Source organism: Rhinatrema bivittatum, chromosome 10, assembly GCF_901001135.1.
Source record: "Rhinatrema bivittatum chromosome 10, aRhiBiv1.1, whole genome shotgun sequence".
Lineage (NCBI taxonomy): Eukaryota > Metazoa > Chordata > Amphibia > Gymnophiona > Rhinatrematidae > Rhinatrema > Rhinatrema bivittatum.
In genome coordinates, this window is record NC_042624.1 from 58,708,906 (window position 1) to 58,726,022 (window position 17,117).

General features: G+C 40.6%; 1 protein-coding gene across 1 annotated transcript in view; it reads left to right on the plus strand.

Moving 5' to 3' along the window:
* Positions 1 to 57: 57 nt before the first annotated feature.
* The window catches only part of ZBTB41 (zinc finger and BTB domain containing 41), a 70,876-nt gene continuing 53,816 nt past the window's right edge, over positions 58 to 17,117 (plus strand). Inside the window, exons 1-2 of the mRNA XM_029618368.1 lie at positions 58 to 172; positions 3,258 to 4,494. Of these exons, the coding sequence (XP_029474228.1) occupies positions 3,366 to 4,494 (1,129 nt within the window). The 5' untranslated portion in view covers positions 58 to 172; positions 3,258 to 3,365. The remainder of the gene's footprint in view (positions 173 to 3,257; positions 4,495 to 17,117) is intronic.

A 17,117-nucleotide genomic window follows, 5' to 3' on the forward strand; every position in this document is an offset into this window, starting at 1 on the left:
CAAAAAAACGCGACTGGCAGAAAAAATAGCCCAATTAAAAGCAACCAGCGAATCGGAAAAAAAAAAACGCGAATGACTAGGAAAAGAAGCCCAATCTCGCGGTAAATAAGCGAGGTTGGCAACACTAGGGTTGGGTAGACTTGGCCTTCAGCGGTGGCGAGGCTTGGCCGTGGTGAGTTACAACGCTGATGAAGTCGTCATGTTTGTTATTACTCGGGAATATCCGGCAGCGCGGAGCCGGGCCCTGTAGTTGCAGTCATGGCAGGTTTTGGTGGTTATGAGCCTGCCCGTAAACGCTCACATGGAAGGGCCTTTAGTCTATCAGTATTCTCTGGAAGCTGATGGTGGTAGCTTTGGTTCTAGTGAGATTGCAGTAGTCTCTCTTACAAAATGTTAAAGTCTTGCAAATATTTCAGATTTATTCTGAACAAATAAATATAACAGTTTAATCAGCATGAGAAACAGTATTTGGGACCATTCGCTTAAAGAGCTTGCTGTGGCATATTGCGTATATTAAAAAAGTGTGCAGTCATTTAAACATCCTTGGCTTTAATATGCCGAGTAAAATCTGTATTGATATCTTTGTATATCTAAATCAGATTTAGATTGTGTCAAATCGAATGTATCGTGTGTTATCTATCTTTGGGTGAGCCAGGTGCATTTGATCTTTTTCATGTGTTTTTATGGTTTGTTGTACTGGATATATTTTTAAATTTTATGAATTTATAACAGGAGTAGAGTTGGGACAGTATTGGAGTCCTGGGATTCTTTTGTACATCTTGACAAAGGGCAGCTCTAGTGTTCAAGAAAGTGTCTAGCCAGGCACGTTTTACAAAATAAAAGTAGCTTATGGGTAAACCAAAAATAGAATAATACTCCTTTACTGCTTGGTGCATCATTTCATGCCCAGTGACAAGGCTAATCTGTAACAGTTTATCCCTCATTTTATTTAAGGGTTTACATTACTGAAGAAGACTATCCCATAATGCTCTGCCTGCAGAATTGAAAGCTAGGTATCAGAAAAAAATAAAGTAATAACAAATGTATTAAAGCACTACCCAGGGCTGAAAGGCAAATATTTAAAAGCTTATGAATACAAATTGCATCATGTTTATGTTTGGTTCACAGAAATGTGTTTAGAGAAGTGTTAATAGAACTCTATAAATTTGCATTAGGCTTTCATTGTTTCCAGAAATGCTTTAAAAAAAATTTCCTGCTTTTTTTTTTTACCTTGGTATTTAAATAGACAATAGGAACTTCTACCCAGCTATAACCAAGTGGGGTGGAGGAGTAGTCTAGTGGTTAGAGTAGTGGGTTGGAAAGTTAGGGTTCAAATCCTGCTTCTCCCATTGATGCTGCTTGTGACCTTGGGCAAGTCACTTCACCCTCTGTTGTCTAAAGTACAAACTGAAGGTCTCATTTACTAAAGCTTCTTCCTTATTCTAGGTCAATTGGGGAAAAGCTTAGTAATTAAGGCCATTAGATTGTAAGACCTTTGGTTGGGGACTAGGAAATACTTATCTGAATATAATTCACCTTGAGCTGCCAAAAAAAAGGTATGAACTAAAAGAAAAATGCAGTTCCAACTACTTCCCCCTGTATGGGGTTCATAGGAACTGCCAACCCTGTATGTACTCTCTACCAGGCCGATATAGTACAGTGCGCTCCATCGGAGCTCGCATTTGGACGTGCGTTTTGGACGCGCTAGCTTTACCCCTTATTCAGTAAGGGATAATAGCGTGTCCAAAATGCGCGTCCAATCCTCCCGAACCTAATAGCGCCCGCAACATGCAAATGCATGTTGATGGGCGCTATTGGGTATTCCTGCGCGATTCACTAAGTAAAATGTGCAGCCAAGCCGCACGTTTTACTTTCAGAAATTAGCGCCTACCTAAAGGTAGGCGCTAATTTCTCCAGGCACCAAGAAAGTGCACAGAAAAGCAGTAAAAACTGCTTTTCTGTGCACCCTCCGACTTAATATCAAGGTGATATTAAGTCGGAGGTCCTGAAAGTTTAAAAAAGTAGAAAAAAAATTGAAATAGGCCTGCGGCTCGCTGGTTGAAACCGGACGCTCAGTTTTGCCGGCGTCCGGTTTCTGAATCTGTGGCTGTCAGCGGGTTCGAGAACAGACGCCGGCAAAATTGAGCATCGGCTGTCAAACCCGCTGACAGCCGCCGCTCCTGTCAAAAAAGAGGTGCTAGGGACGCGCTAGTGTGTCTAGCACCTCTTTTTACCGCCGGGCTTAATTTTAATAAATTTAAAATACTGAATCGTGCGCACAGGAGAGTAGCCTGTGCGCGCGCTGGGAGAGTGGGCGCTTGCCCGCTCTCCTGTGTTTTTACTGTATCGGCCCGTTAGATTTTTAGATATCAAAATCTTAGACTATTGACAGACTTCATACAAGTTATAGCAGAAACATTTGTCTGAATCTGGTATCTGAGAGCTGTAGACATGAATTTGCAAAATGTATAGTATTTAATTTGAAAAGGGAAGTATTCACCTCTTCCTTCAAGGAGGCTCTCATTTTCTTTCAAAGAACAGGAAAATGCTTAATTTGAGAACATTAATAAGAAATTGTAGACAATGTTTAAGTAATATCTAGTGTGGGTCAAAATTAAGTTTCTCTTCTTTTCTTCTTATTCTTCAATTTAGCTGTTTCTAAAGATTGCTATGTTGATGTGTGTGTTGTGGTTGTAGCACTGTTTTATAGATTATACACCATGAGGAGATACAAATATTGCTACTTTTTTCAAAATCCAGTTGAAATTGAGGGCTGCTGGATTTCAGCAGCCCAGAAATTATGGTGCTAAATACTTTCTGAAGTTATTACAACATAATGCAGGGTGGCCAGCTCCGGGCCTCCCGAGCCACAAACAGGCAGGGTTTTCAGCATATGTAGAATGAATATGTGTGAGAGAGATTTGCATGCACTGCCTCCATTTTATGCAAATCTATCTCATGCATATTCATTGTGGATATCCTGAAAACCGGACCTGTTTGTGGCTCTCGATGACTGGCGTTGGCTACCCCTGTCATAATGTGATACAGGGTAGCAGCATACCTGATTTTTAAGTTGTCGATGTTGAATTATTGCTTTAATTTTTCTGATTTCCAAAAGATACTGATAGGTAAGGATCTTTATTTGTTATAGCTTTTATTAGTTTGCATTTCAAGTATGTTTTTTAATAAATACATTTTTGTTCCTTACTACATATCAATTAAATTTAACTACTTGATTTTCTTTGTGTTTTTTGTAGAACATGACAACCTGGGGCATATCAACAGAAATGTTCAGGCTAAGCCTGTTTCGATGTTAGCCTTTTAAAACCTTATGAGGGTCATAGTTATTGCATTACAATATTGCAATGAAGAAAAGAAAAATCAGGCAGAATCTTGATGACAAGACGCGATCAGGGAATGGAAAAAGTGCCTCAGGAGGTATCTTTGTAGTAGACTGTAAAAATGTGTCTGCCACTCATCCTCTAAAGGGAGCTACTCCAGACATACTTGAATGTCCTCAGGAATTACCCCCATCCCCAGATCAAAAGAAGCTTCTCAGTTCTTGGCAGTACAACCGAAATTTACTTAAATATTTAAACGATGATCGACTGAAGCTGCCATCTTTTTGCGATCTAGTTATTAAAGTAGAGGGGAAAAAATTTAGTGCTCATAAAGTGGTCGTTGCTGTCGGCAGTAGCTACTTCAATGCTTGTTTGAGTAAAAATCCTAACACGAATGTTGTCACTTTGGATCATGTCACCCAGTCTGTCTTCCAGCATTTGCTCAACTTTCTGTATACGTCTGAATTTTTAGTGTATGAAAATGAGATCCCTTCAATCTTAGAAGCTGCAAAGTTTTTAGATATTATAGATGCTGTTAAACTACTAGCTAATGAAAGTATTTGCCTACAGTCTGTTGTAACTGAATCTACATCACCAGCAGAGATTGTCGACGATTGTGGCAGTAAAGTGCCAAGCAGTCACAGGTGTACTTTTTGTGCTCGGAATTTCTGTTACAAAAAGTCTTTGGAAAACCACGTGGCTAAAGCCCATAAGTCACTTCCACTAGGAAAAAAACGTAAGCTAAACATCCTTGATGAAACAGAGCTTTCAATGAGACGATCAACAAGAAATCGTAAGTGCCCGGTTAAATTTGAGAACAGTGATGATGAAATCGATGCTGACTCTTGCAACAGCATGGATAAAATAGATTCCTACAAAGATGGGTCTGATAAAATTGACCTTGAAGGTTCGGGTAGTGAATGTAATGCAGATGAGGATGGACCGGAAGAGGAGACATCTGGAGATGATACTCCTGAAGATGACACACAAACTGAAGAGCAAAGTGATAAAGAACAAAATAATATCGAAGAAGCGACTGAGAATTCAGATTCTATACGACATTTTCCAGAAGGGTTAGCACCTGTGATTGTTCAGAGCAGTAGCAAAAAAATATTGAAGTGCCCTAAATGTGATAAAACATTTAATCGAAGAGGTAAGAGGTTGATTAAGGTTTTATTTTGTATGGTGAATGCGAGTTTTATGTTTAGACAATATTATGCAAGCATGCTGTTTTAATTCTTAAATATATAGGCAGTTGGTGCATTTCAAAAAGGGTGTGTTAAATGTCAGTCTGTGGGCCCTCAAAGGTTAAATCTGGCTCTTGAATCTCAGGTTATGTACCTCTGCTTAAGTACTGTGAAATTGCCTTCAATTACTCTTTAAAAAGTCCTTAATAGTGTTCAAGTTTATACTAGAAGCTAGATCTTTAAACAGTTATTGGACTAAGGAGTCCCCTTTCGGTTTAGAAAATGAGGGAAGAGGACCCTTTACAAATGATAACCTTTTTAAACTTTTTTTTTTTTATTTACTGGGTTTCTTAAAGCACTCTTGTTTATACTGTAACCTGCAGCTGGAAGTATGACCACATCTGCCTTGGTGCACTGTGAGGTCATTTTACAATGAAAATAGCAGTAGCAGAACATGGATTTCACGTTATACCTATGAGAGAAACTTAACTTAATTTTTTATTTATATTCTGCCTTTCATGATTTGTCAGCCACTTCAAAGCCCATTCAGGTACCATCAATTATTTCCCCTGTCCCTAATCTAAGGGAAATAATCTGTCCCCTGAGCGAAAAAGACCATGGGATTCACAAACCTGCAGTAAATAACCCCTTGTGGCTTTGTGAATCCTGTGGTATTTTTCCTCTGGGGGAAAATACCACGGGAGAGAGAGAGACTCCATCCATAATGCATGATGGCAGGTCGGGGTCTCTTGAGCTGCTCAACCCTGAGAATATCTTCCCCCACCCCCTACCCAGCCAACGGGTTAACTGAGAACACAGGAAAAGATCAGTGCCCCATGAGGCATTGTGGCAGCAGAGTGTGAGGAATTGGTTTTTGAGACATCTCTAATTTATTTGACAGGGGCAATAGTAAGTTTGGCCTGTTTACTATATTTGTTTTATTGCCCTTTTCTAATAAATGTTGAGAAGTAGAAGATGTATGTTGCATTAGCTCATAAGAAATCTCTGTTAGATCACGTTTGTACGTGGAGAAATGAAAACAAGAAATGCCCTGCTGTGGGTCAGACCTAAGTCCATTGAGCCCAGCATCCTGTCTTCTGACAATGGCCACTCTGGATCACAAGTAGCCGGCAGATCCCCAATAGTTAATCTGTTTCTTGTATTTCACTGCCAGGGATAAGCGCTGGCTTTCCGAAGTCAACTTGGTTAATAACTGTTTATTGACTTTCTTAAGGAACTTGTCCAAGAATTGAAAAATGTGCTTTGCCCAAAAAATAGTAGTGCATATATTCTGTTCAAAAGAAAAATAGTGTACTCCCATTTGGCCTACACATTTTTATTTATTACAAAGATTTGTTACTTGGTATACTACCAGAATGCTCTGAGTGAGATACTGATTACCAAATAATTAATCAATATGAGATCTGGAAGAGGTGTTCTTGCATACTGTTCTTTTACAGAGAAAGTAAAATCCAGGCCTTCCCCTTCAGCCACCATTTAGTATTTCACTTTTGAGACACATTGAGGTTATTACATGCAGCAAAATTGAGTGTGCATAAAAACCCATTAGCACATGCTGCTAGAGCTGGCTCATGAATAAATGGGTCCAAAACGGAAGCCAAGAACTTGTTCGGCAATGTTCAATCATCTTATTCATACTAGAAGGTCCCCTGTGTAAGCTCTCAAATCTCAGTTCATTCTGTTGGCTGTCTGCTGATACTAGGACACAGACATGGAGGGATACAATCCCCACATAAGGTGTTTTTGCTCATCTAAATACAAGAATGCCTCAAATGTTTTGTCATTTGAATTGATTGACTGGGGGGTCTTTTCATTCATCCTTTCAATGAAAATGTATTTCTTGACTTTTTCTTGCATCTACTACTTCAGATTCCTATATCATGACCCCTTGTTCTAGTACTTTCCTTCCATTGAAAAAGGCTTACCTCCTGGGCATCAGTCATAGCTTTCAGGTATTTGACTGTCTTTTGTATCTCCTGCTCGCCATTCTTCTGAGATGTACAGATTTAGATTCATAAGTCTCCTCTCATAGGGCTTTTGGTGCAAACCCTTTACCATTTTGGTAAGTTTCCTTTGGCCTGCTGCCATTTAATTCTTTATGATGAATGGCCTCCAGAATTGGACACAATACTCCCAAGTGAAATCTTTCCAGAAACCTGTATAATGGTATGATCATGACTTCTTCTGCTAGTTATGCCGGTGCCCATTCATCCTAGGATCTCTCTTGCTCTGGGCCACTGTCATGTCACACAGTTTTTCTACCTTGAAATTATCAGTTGTCTATCATCAAGTATTTATGCTTCTGGTTTTCACTTAAAAATGTATCCATTTTCTGGTCCCTGCTTGTCTACTGTTCTCCATCAACAAGCAGGCATGACTTAGTTGTGACACATGGGTGGTATTTGAGGGTACAGACACAATCCTGTCTCTGCAGTGAGCTCCTCGGTCTTTCTTCATCAGAGCAACCACACAGACTTGTCCCGGTCTCTCCTATATTTTTTTTTTTGGCCTTTTCTGCCTTGTTGCTGCTTTTGTATTCTGCCGTTATATTTCAGGGGCTGCCAAGGTAACTTAAGTTCTGTCAAAAAATAAATAAAGAGAAGAGTATAGAAAAGCCTAAAGCCAATAAGACCGCAGTGAGCAGTTTCAAGGCCTATATTTGTGGGCTTTGAATATCTAAAACAGATTCACACTTTGTCATCGCTACCTGGGCCCTGATTAAGGATTCTTTCACTTGTTGTAGCTGATTCTGAATGTCTCTTAGGGCGCAGCAGCACTGCATCTAGAAGATGAAGGCCCTAAGAGAAACACTAACCGGTAAGATCTTAAAGCCCTGGCATGAGGCTGAGCAGTCTTCCAGGAATAAGGTGTTGAACTTTTGGCTCCCCTCACTCTCTTTGTCGCTAGTTCCCACATCTATCTCAGATCAGGTGGCACAGAAGTCTTGTTTGGTGTGTTATGTATTAGATGTTTATGTGTTAGCTGTAATCCACCTTGGGGAAATTTTTATTATTGTAGAATATAAGAACATAAGAAATTGCCATGCTGGGTCAGACCAAGGGTCCATCAAGCCCAGCATCCTGCTTCCAACAGAGGCCAAAACCAGGCCACAAGAACCTGGCAATTACCCAAACACTAAGAAGAACCCATGCTACTGATGCAATTAATAGCAGTGGCTATTCCCTAAGTAAAATTGATTAATAGCCATTAATGGACTTCTCCTCCAAGAACTTATCCAAACCTTTTTTGAACCCAGCTACACTAACTGCACTAACCACCTCCTCTGGCAACAAATTCCAGAGCTTTATTGTGTGTTGAGTGAAAAAGAATTGTCTCTGATTTAGTCTTAAACGTGTTACTTGCTAACTTCATGGAATGCCCCCTAGTCCTTCTATTATCTGAAAGTGTAAATAACCGATTCACATCTACTCGTTCAAGACCTCTCATGATCTTAAAGACCTCTATCATATCCCCCCTCAGCCGTCTCTTCTCCAAGCTGAACAGCCCTAACCTCTTCAGCCTTTCCTCATAGGGGAACTGTTCCATCCCCTTTATCATTTTGGTTGCCCTTCTCTGTACCTTCTCCATCGCAACTATATCTTTTTTGAGATGCGACGACCAGAATTGTACACAGTATTCCAGGTGCGGTCTCACCATGGAGCGATATAGAGACATTATGACATTTTCCGTTCTATTAACCATTCCCTTCCTAATAATTCCTAACATTCTATTTGCTTTTTTGACTGCTGCAGCATACTGAGCCGACGATTTTAAAGTATTATCCACTATGATGCCTAGATCTTTTTCTTGGGTGGTAGCTCCTAATATGGAACCTAGCATCGTGTAACTACAGCAAGGGTTATTTTTCCCTATATGCAACACCTTGCACTTGTCCACATTAAATTTCATCTGCTATTTGGATGCCCGATCTTCCAGTCTTGCAAGGTCCTCCTGTAATGTATCACAGTCTGCTTGTGAATTAACTACTCTGAATAATTTTGTATCATCCGCAAATTTGATAACCTCACTCGTCGTATTCCTTTCCAGATCATTTATAAATATATTGAAAAGCACCAGTCCAAGTACAGATCCCTGAGGCACTCCACTGTTTACCCTTTTCCACTGAGAAAATTGACCATTTAATCCTACTCTCTCTGTTTCCTGTCTTTTAACCAGTTTGTAATCCACGAAAGGACATCGCCTCCTATCCCATGACTTTTTAGTTTTTGTAGAAGCTTCTCATGAGGGACTTTGTCAAATACCTTCTGAAAATCAAAATACACTACATCTACCGGTTCACCTTTATCCACATGTTTATTAACCAAACCCCTTCAAAAAAATGAAGCAGATTTGTTAGGCAAGACTTCCCTTGGGTAAATCCATGTTGACTGTGTCCCATTAAATCATGTCTTTCTATATGCTGTACGATTTTGACCTTGAGAATAGTTTCCACTATTTTTCCCAGCACTGAAGTCAGGCTCACTGGTCTATAGTTACCCGGATCGCCCCTGGAGCCTTTTTTAAATATTGGGGTTTCATTGGCCACCCTCCAGTCTTCAGGTACAATGGATGATTTTAATGATAGGTTACAAATTTTAACTAATAGATCAGAAATTTCATTTTTGAGTTCCTTCAGAACTCTAGGATGCATACCATCTGGTCCAGGTGATTTGCTACTCTTTAGTTTGTCAATCTGGCCTACTACATCTTCCAGGTTCACAGTGATTTCGTCCAGTTCGTCTGAGTCATCACCCCTGAAAACCATCTCTGGAACTTGTATCTCCCCAACATCCTCATTAGTAAACACGGAGGCAAAGAATTCATTTAGTCTTTCTGCAATGGCCTTATCTTCCCTAAGAGCCCCTTTAACCCCTCTGTCATCTAATGGTCCAACAGACTCCCTCACAGGTTTTTTGCTTTGGATATATTTAAAAAAAAGTTTTTGCCTCTATGGCCAACTTCATTTCAAATTCTCTCTTCGCCTGTCTTATCAATGTTTTACACTTACCTTGACAATGCTTATGTTTTATCCTATTTTCTCCAGATGGATCCTTCTTCCAATTTTTGAAGGCCGGCGTGGGAGCCAACCGGGCTCCCACGCCGACCACCAGCCTTTCCTGACCCCGGCCTAGCTTACCTGATTGCCCGCAATGCTTGCCGCGATCCGGCCTGTTTCCTCCGCGAACCGGCCTCCTCCGCCCGCAGGGCTGCGAGCCCCCACCCCCACCAGACCCGACGCTCCGAGGCCCGCCCCGCCGGGCGCAGGGGTGACATCAGCGACCAGGGACCGGCAGGATTTAAAAGGCCCTGCAGTCCACGGCGTCGCGTGCCGAAGGAGCGCGACAAAGGGGCCCGCCCCTTTGTGCGCCCCTTCGTGCAGCCCTGAAGTGACGCCTGAGCCCTCCTCTACACTGCCGCAAATACCACATCGTAGCCTCCACAACCGCAGACAACACCACCAGCATCCCACCTCCTTGCAATCAAGCAACCATCCAGTGTCCATCCAACACCCCCTCATCAAGCATTCAGCAAGCAACCATCCTACGTCCATCCAGCGCCCTCTCATTCCATCCAGCGAATACAGCAACAATTCCTCTCAATATTCATCCCAACATTCAATTCCTCATTCAGCACTCTACCAACCACCTCAGCATTCAACCTCTGTCTCGGCATTCAACCTCTGTCTCAGCATTCAACTTCTGTCTCAATCACCTCATCACTCAATCAACAGCCTCAGCATCCATCCAGCAAAAGATTACACAACCAAACATATTAGTCAGACCTCCTTAAAGAACATTTCCACAATCTATTACCGCCACAATATCATAGGTCACCTGATTCTGACAACCCCATCAAAGTCATCTCCCTAGTACAACCATGTTGCAAAGACACCCAATACATATATTACATCACAACTCCTTCTTGAAGATGAAGCCTACACTAAGATATCAACCTATAACCCGTAGAAATCTAACTCCTGTAATGATCTCACCAGTTACACAATTACTTGGTTTGGCTCTATTCACCTTATCACTCTTCAATGCCCAGTCAATCATAAAAAAAACCCACATCCTTAATGACCATCTGCTAGATACCAGACCAGACATCTGTGCCATCACAGAGACCTGGTTAAAACCCTCAGATACAGTCCTAATAAATCAATTGCCTACACAGACATATGATGTCTTCTCCTTACCCAGAAAGAAAAAAAAAGGAGGAGGTCTCCTAATAGCTGCAAAAAAACTTTTTAACCTCACGCAACAACCTATCCATACTATACCCAAACTTGAAGTTGGTTTATTCAAATCCAAATCACTTCAAATCCTCCTCACCTACGCTCCTCCCGGACTTTTAGATTAAGATGCCTCTCCTATGGTAGAAGTTATAGCCAAATACTTAAAACTAGACTCTCCTGCCATAATCATTGGAGATTTTAACCTCCACATCGATGCCAATCCTCGAACGACCAAAAACTGCCTAACTTGGATCTTTCAAATCCCAACTCAGCTATCACCTCATGGCAAAACATCACTGAAATAATAGCCAACGATTTATGCCCACTGTCAAAAAAAAATATAAATCCTTCCCATAAAAATAAGCAACCGTGGTTCTCAAACGAACTCCGCACTCAGAAGCAAAATCTAAGACGGAAAGAAAAAGAATGGAGAAAAAACCCTAACCCGCTCTCTCTCTCCATATACAAAACAACTCTCCATCAGTACAGATCAGCTACACTTCGAACTAAAAGAGATTTCTATGCTCACCGCATCCACGATATGCTGTATGATGCGAAGGCCCTCTTCTCTTATGTTTCGGAACTTACCAAAACGGCTCTTCCTAATATCCCTGACGATACAGCTCAATCGAAGGCCAATGACCTGGCCTTATTCTTTCAAAATAAAATCACCAATACCCTGGCCAGATTACCTGTCAGCACAAATCCTCCTCATCCAGACACAGTTCTCCTACCAAACCCAGACATAAGATTGGACTCCTTTGATTCGACCCACACTTTAGAGGTAGAATCGCTGATAAAAAGAATGAAACCTTCGTCCCACCCGCTGGACCAAATACCTTCCAAGATACTGATTCTCATACCAGAATACATATCCAAATATCTAGCCGATATCATCAATTGTTCCCTTACACAAGGAATATTCCCGGACGCTCTCAAATTGGCCACGCTCAAACCCATACTCAAAAAAATCCAACCTGGATCCAGAAGACCTCAACAATTACCGTCCCATATCAAATCTCCCATTTGTAGCTAAGATCATGGAGAAAATTGTAAATAAGCAACTCTCAAATTACCTAGAAGACCACAATATACTTCACACATCACAATATGGTTTCCGAAAAGAACACAATACTGAAACCCTCCTCACCTCCCTCCTGGATCAACTATATATTGGTTTTGATTAAAGGACAGTCGTTTCTCTTAGCACTCCTCGACATCTCCGCGGCTTTTGATACGGTAAATCACAATATCCTTCTAAACCGGCTCTCAGACATAGGAATTACAGGTTCAGCCCTCAGATGGTTCGAATCTTTCCTTAGTAATAGAGGCTATAAGGTAAAAATTAAAAACAAGGAATCACCTCATACTAATGCTCCTTTTGGCATCCCCCAGGGCTCCTCCCTATCACCCACCCTGTTTAATATCTACATTCTCCCCCTCTGTCACCTACTTTCAAACCTCAAACTCAAATTTTATATCTACGCAGATGACCTTCAAATTTTAATCCCTATATCCAAATCACTGGACTCAACACTCAGGTTATGGAACTCTCATCTACAAACTATAAACCATTACTTATCCAGCCTCAACCTCGTGCTCAACACTTCTAAAACCGAACTCTTGTTAATTACCCCAGAAGGTAGTCCCATACTCCTCCAATCACAAAATATTCCACATATATCACACGCCAGAGATCTTGGAGTCTTAATCGACAGTCACCTGAACCTAAAGCATTTTATAAAATACACTACTAAGGAGTGCTTTTACAAGTTACAAGTACTTAAAAAACTCAAACCGCTCCTATTCCACTACGATTTCAGATCCGTCCTCCAAGCCATTCTGTTCTCCAAGATCGACTATTGCAATTCCATTCTGCATGGTCTTCCAGCCTCTACCATTAAACCTCTCCAGTTGCTACAAAATGCAGCGGCAAGAATTTTGACAAATACCAATCGGAGGGAGCATATTTCTCCTATTCTAAAAGATCTCCACTGGCTCCCAGTAAACTTCCGGATCCTTCATAAATCTCTCACAATCATTCATAAAAATATCCACCATCAGACCCCGCTTGATCTGTCTTATCCTCTCAGACTGCACTCGACGGCCAGGCCTTTAAGGGATGCCTACAAGGGATCTTTACACGTTCCTACAATCAAATTAGTGCACCACGCAAACATCAGAGACCGGTCATTCTCTACCGCAGGCCCTTCCATGTGGAACGCCATGCCTCCAGACCTCAGACTGGAGACTTGTCTAACAACTTTTAAAAAGAAACTAAAGACATGGCAGTTTAGCCAAGCCTTCCCCACTACAAACCCCATTGTCTGATCTAGAATGGTCCACCACTCACCTTTTAAACAAATTTTTCCATATTTTCCCATGCATAGTATCCATTAAAGAGGTTGGCCCCTTGCCCCCTCTTCTGTATATAGTATTATTTTTATTTCATTTTATGTATTTATTGTTCCGTTCACCCCTTCTTTATTTCCTACTCCAAGTTAAAGCTTCCTTGTTATAATGTAACTGCATGCTCTGTATCTCTTGTTGATTGGTTAATTTTATATTCTGCTTAGTTCATTGTAAACAGAGTTGATTTGATTTGTATCAAGAAAGTCGGTATATAAAAGCCTTTAAATAAATAAATAAATAAATAAATAAATAAATAAATGTTTTTTTGGCTAAAATAGCCTCTTTCACCTCACCTTTTAACCATGACGGTAATCGTTTTGCCTTCCTTCCACCTTTCTTAATGTGCAGAATACATATGGACTGCGCCTCTAGGATTGTATTTTTAAACAATGTCCAAGCCTGTTGAATGCTTTTAACCTTTGCAGCTGCACCTTTCAGTTTTTTTTCTAACTATTTTCCTCATTTTATCAAAGTTTCCCTTTTGAAAGTTTAGTGTTAGAGATGCAGATTTACTTATTGTCCCCCTTCCAGTTATTAGTTTAAATTTGATCATGTTATAATCACTGTTGCCAAGTGACCCCACCACTGTTGCTTCTTTCACCAAATCTTGCTTTCCACTAAGAATTAAATCTAAAATAGCTCCCTCTCTTGTTGGTTCCTGAACCAATTGCTTCATGAAGCAATCATTTATTACATCCAGGAACTTTATGTCTCTAGCAAGTCCTGATGTTACATTTACCCCGTCAATATTGGGGTAATTGAAATCTTACCAAAATGAGTCACCAGTTATCCACCGCAACCAAAATCTATCAATATCAAGGTGGAAAGCAAAATAATTTACTATGTATAATAGCTTAAGAAGGTGTCAGCAAGCCTGACGTTGTGTGACTTTCTCAAACACACCAACCGGTCTTCTCAATCATTCCCCTTCTTTTAATTTTAATCTTTCTCAAAAGAATTTTTTGTTAATAGTTTTTTTTTTCTAAAAATAGTCCTCCATCTATGAAAAGTAGACTCTTAAGAGATTTTACTTGTACATATGATAGCCCAACACGGCCAGTGTTTCATTGTTAAGCTTCTTCAGGGGCATGTGAAGACCATGCAGATAAGTCTTTATCCTACAACAAGATAAAATAAAATCCCTTAGAATATTATCATATAGAAGATGAAAGAATATATACTTATCTTTAAGTTCATCAAGCTACCCATTCACAAGGACATAACGTCTCAACTTTTGTAACCGGAACAGGGAGGAGGGATTGAAGCCGAGGCTCGCGTCTCTTTAAATGTTCAACTGTTTTATGACGTCACTAATTACGTAAAATATTCATGACGTATCCTCTTACCATGTTCTATCAATCATAATAGACAGTGGTGATTAGGAATTTACATTATCCTAGGAATGGGTGCAAATCTAATTCAGCGTTCAGTCCCATAGGTGCAACTGTATTTAATCGGAAAATCCAACGCTGTTCAGACTGTTCTCCACCACGCCAATGCAAAGGAACATGGTCAATTGCACAGAATTGTAAATCAGAAAAAGAATGTCCAAATTCTGTACAGTGTGTCACTAGGGGTTCATCTTGTCTTACATTATTAATGTTCGATCGATGTTCGATCATTCTTGTTTTCAGTATTCGTTTGGTCTTTCCGATGTAGAGACGTAAACAGGGACATTGTACTAAATAAACAACCATAGAAGAATTGCAAGTCGTATTATGTTTTAAAAAAATCTTATAGCCAGAATTTACTGTTAGGCAATGTTGAATTGACATCGATGACCCACATACTGAGCAGTTGTGACATGGTTGATGTGAACCAATGAAATCTTCAGACTGTATAGGGTCAATGGAACTGTCCGACCTCACTAAGACATTTTTTAAAATTGGTGGCCCGGGAGAATGTGATACGAGGGAGAAAACATTTGTATCAAAAACATTCGTATCACATTCGTATCAAAAACATTCGTATCACATTCTCCCGGGCCACCAATTTAAAAATTGTCTTAGTGAAGATGGGAATAATACGTACGGACTTAATACGTCTCCGGATACTTCCCCATCTTTGCTTTGTGAAGCTGGCAAGGCAGTGCTCTGTGGTCCTATCATTGCCTATGTGGTTTATACTAAATCGAATTAGAAATGCTGATATTCTGAGATTGACAAAAGTTATGAAGGCAGCTCAGTCTCAGCATGTCTGACTTGTCAGAGCTATCCAAGTTTAAAAGCGGACCAAGCGTGTGCTGCCTTGAACTATCTTTTGCACCAGATGGCAGTAAAGTCTTTGAGCTTCTTCCAATACCAATTATACCATTTTGGTAAAAAACCTAGTAGGCTTTTAGCCAATTTAGTGCGTATTTGTGGATCCAGATCCAACATAGTAGGTATTAAAGACAGTATGGGAAATCATAAACATCAGCTCCCTGATACTAAGGCACGGTTCTTGGAGAATTGTGAGGGGTTATACCAACATAAAGATGAATGTAGCTGCCCGGGAGCCTTTTTCCTCAGTTTCTTTGACCCAGGGTTTCTCAGGAGTTGGAGAGCAAGCTTAATTCCCTTATTCCTGATGGGGAGATATTTACAGTCATTCAAGGTTTGATGTTAGGGAAGGCTGCGGGGATTGATGGCCTTGGCTCAGAGTTCTATAAAATACTCCCTGTACTGGTTAAGTTTTACAATGAGATTATGCCCTCTATGAATCAATCGGTTATTGTTGTCTTACCTAAGAAGGGCAAGGATCCCCTGGAGGTGGGATCATACCATCCTTTCTCCCTTATCAATGTAGATAGGAAAATATTAGCTGCAGTATTGACGACTCCCAAATGATTCACACGGATCAAATGGGTTTCGTGAAAGGCTGTCATGGTGTTAAAAATGTACATAGATTAATTGCTGCGCTTTCTCACCTATTTAAAATGAAAGCAATTATTCTCAGCCTAGATGCAGAAAAAGCCTCTGATTGGCTTTCATGGGCCCTTTGGGGGCTTGCGAGGGTCCATCCCCAGGATTAATATCTTTCCCCTGCAAAAGGCCAGGAGGGCTATACGGTTCCTGGCAAGGGCCCTTGCCCCCAGACTAAAGAGGATAGGACTTTTCAGCTTGGAGAAGAGACGGCTGAGGGGGGATATGATAGAGGTGTTTAAAATCATGAGAGGTCTAGAATGTGTAGATGTGAATTGGTTATTTACTCTTTCAGATAATAGACTAGGGGACACTCCATGAAGTTAGCAAGTAGCACATTTAAAACTAATCGGAGAAAGTTCTTTTTTACTCAACGCACAATTAAACTCTGGAATTTGTTGCCAGAGGATGTGATTAGTGCAGTTAGTATAGCTGTGTTTAAAAAAAAAAAAAAAGGATTGGATAAGTTCTTGGAGGAGAACTCCATTACCTGCTATTAATTAAGTTGACTTAGAAAATAGCCACTGCTATTACTAGCAACGGTAACATGGAGTAGACTTAGTTTTTTGGGTACTTGCCAGGTTCTTATGGCCTGGATTGGCCACTGTTGGAAACAGGATGCTGGGCTTGATGGACCCTTGGTCTGACCCAGTATGGCATGTTCTTATGTTCTTAACGCAATACGGTTTCTCGGGACAAATGTTGGGGTGGCTTCGAACCTTATTTAGTAACCCTAGAGCTCGTATTCTTGTTAATGGCTCCCTGTCATTACCTTTTGTTTTGCATTGTGGGGTTTGGCAGGGATGCCCCCTCTCTCCGCTGTTGTTCATTCTGGCAATAAAATCTCTGGTGATACAACTAAGACGTGATGAGTTATTTGGGGGGGTTCGCCATTGGTAAGCATCGAATGAAAGTTGCAATGTTCACAGATGATATTCTTTAATTTGTAGATCATTCACAAAGTAGCATACCCTTAATCATTAACATATTTTCACAAGTTCATCTTATAGCAGGTTTA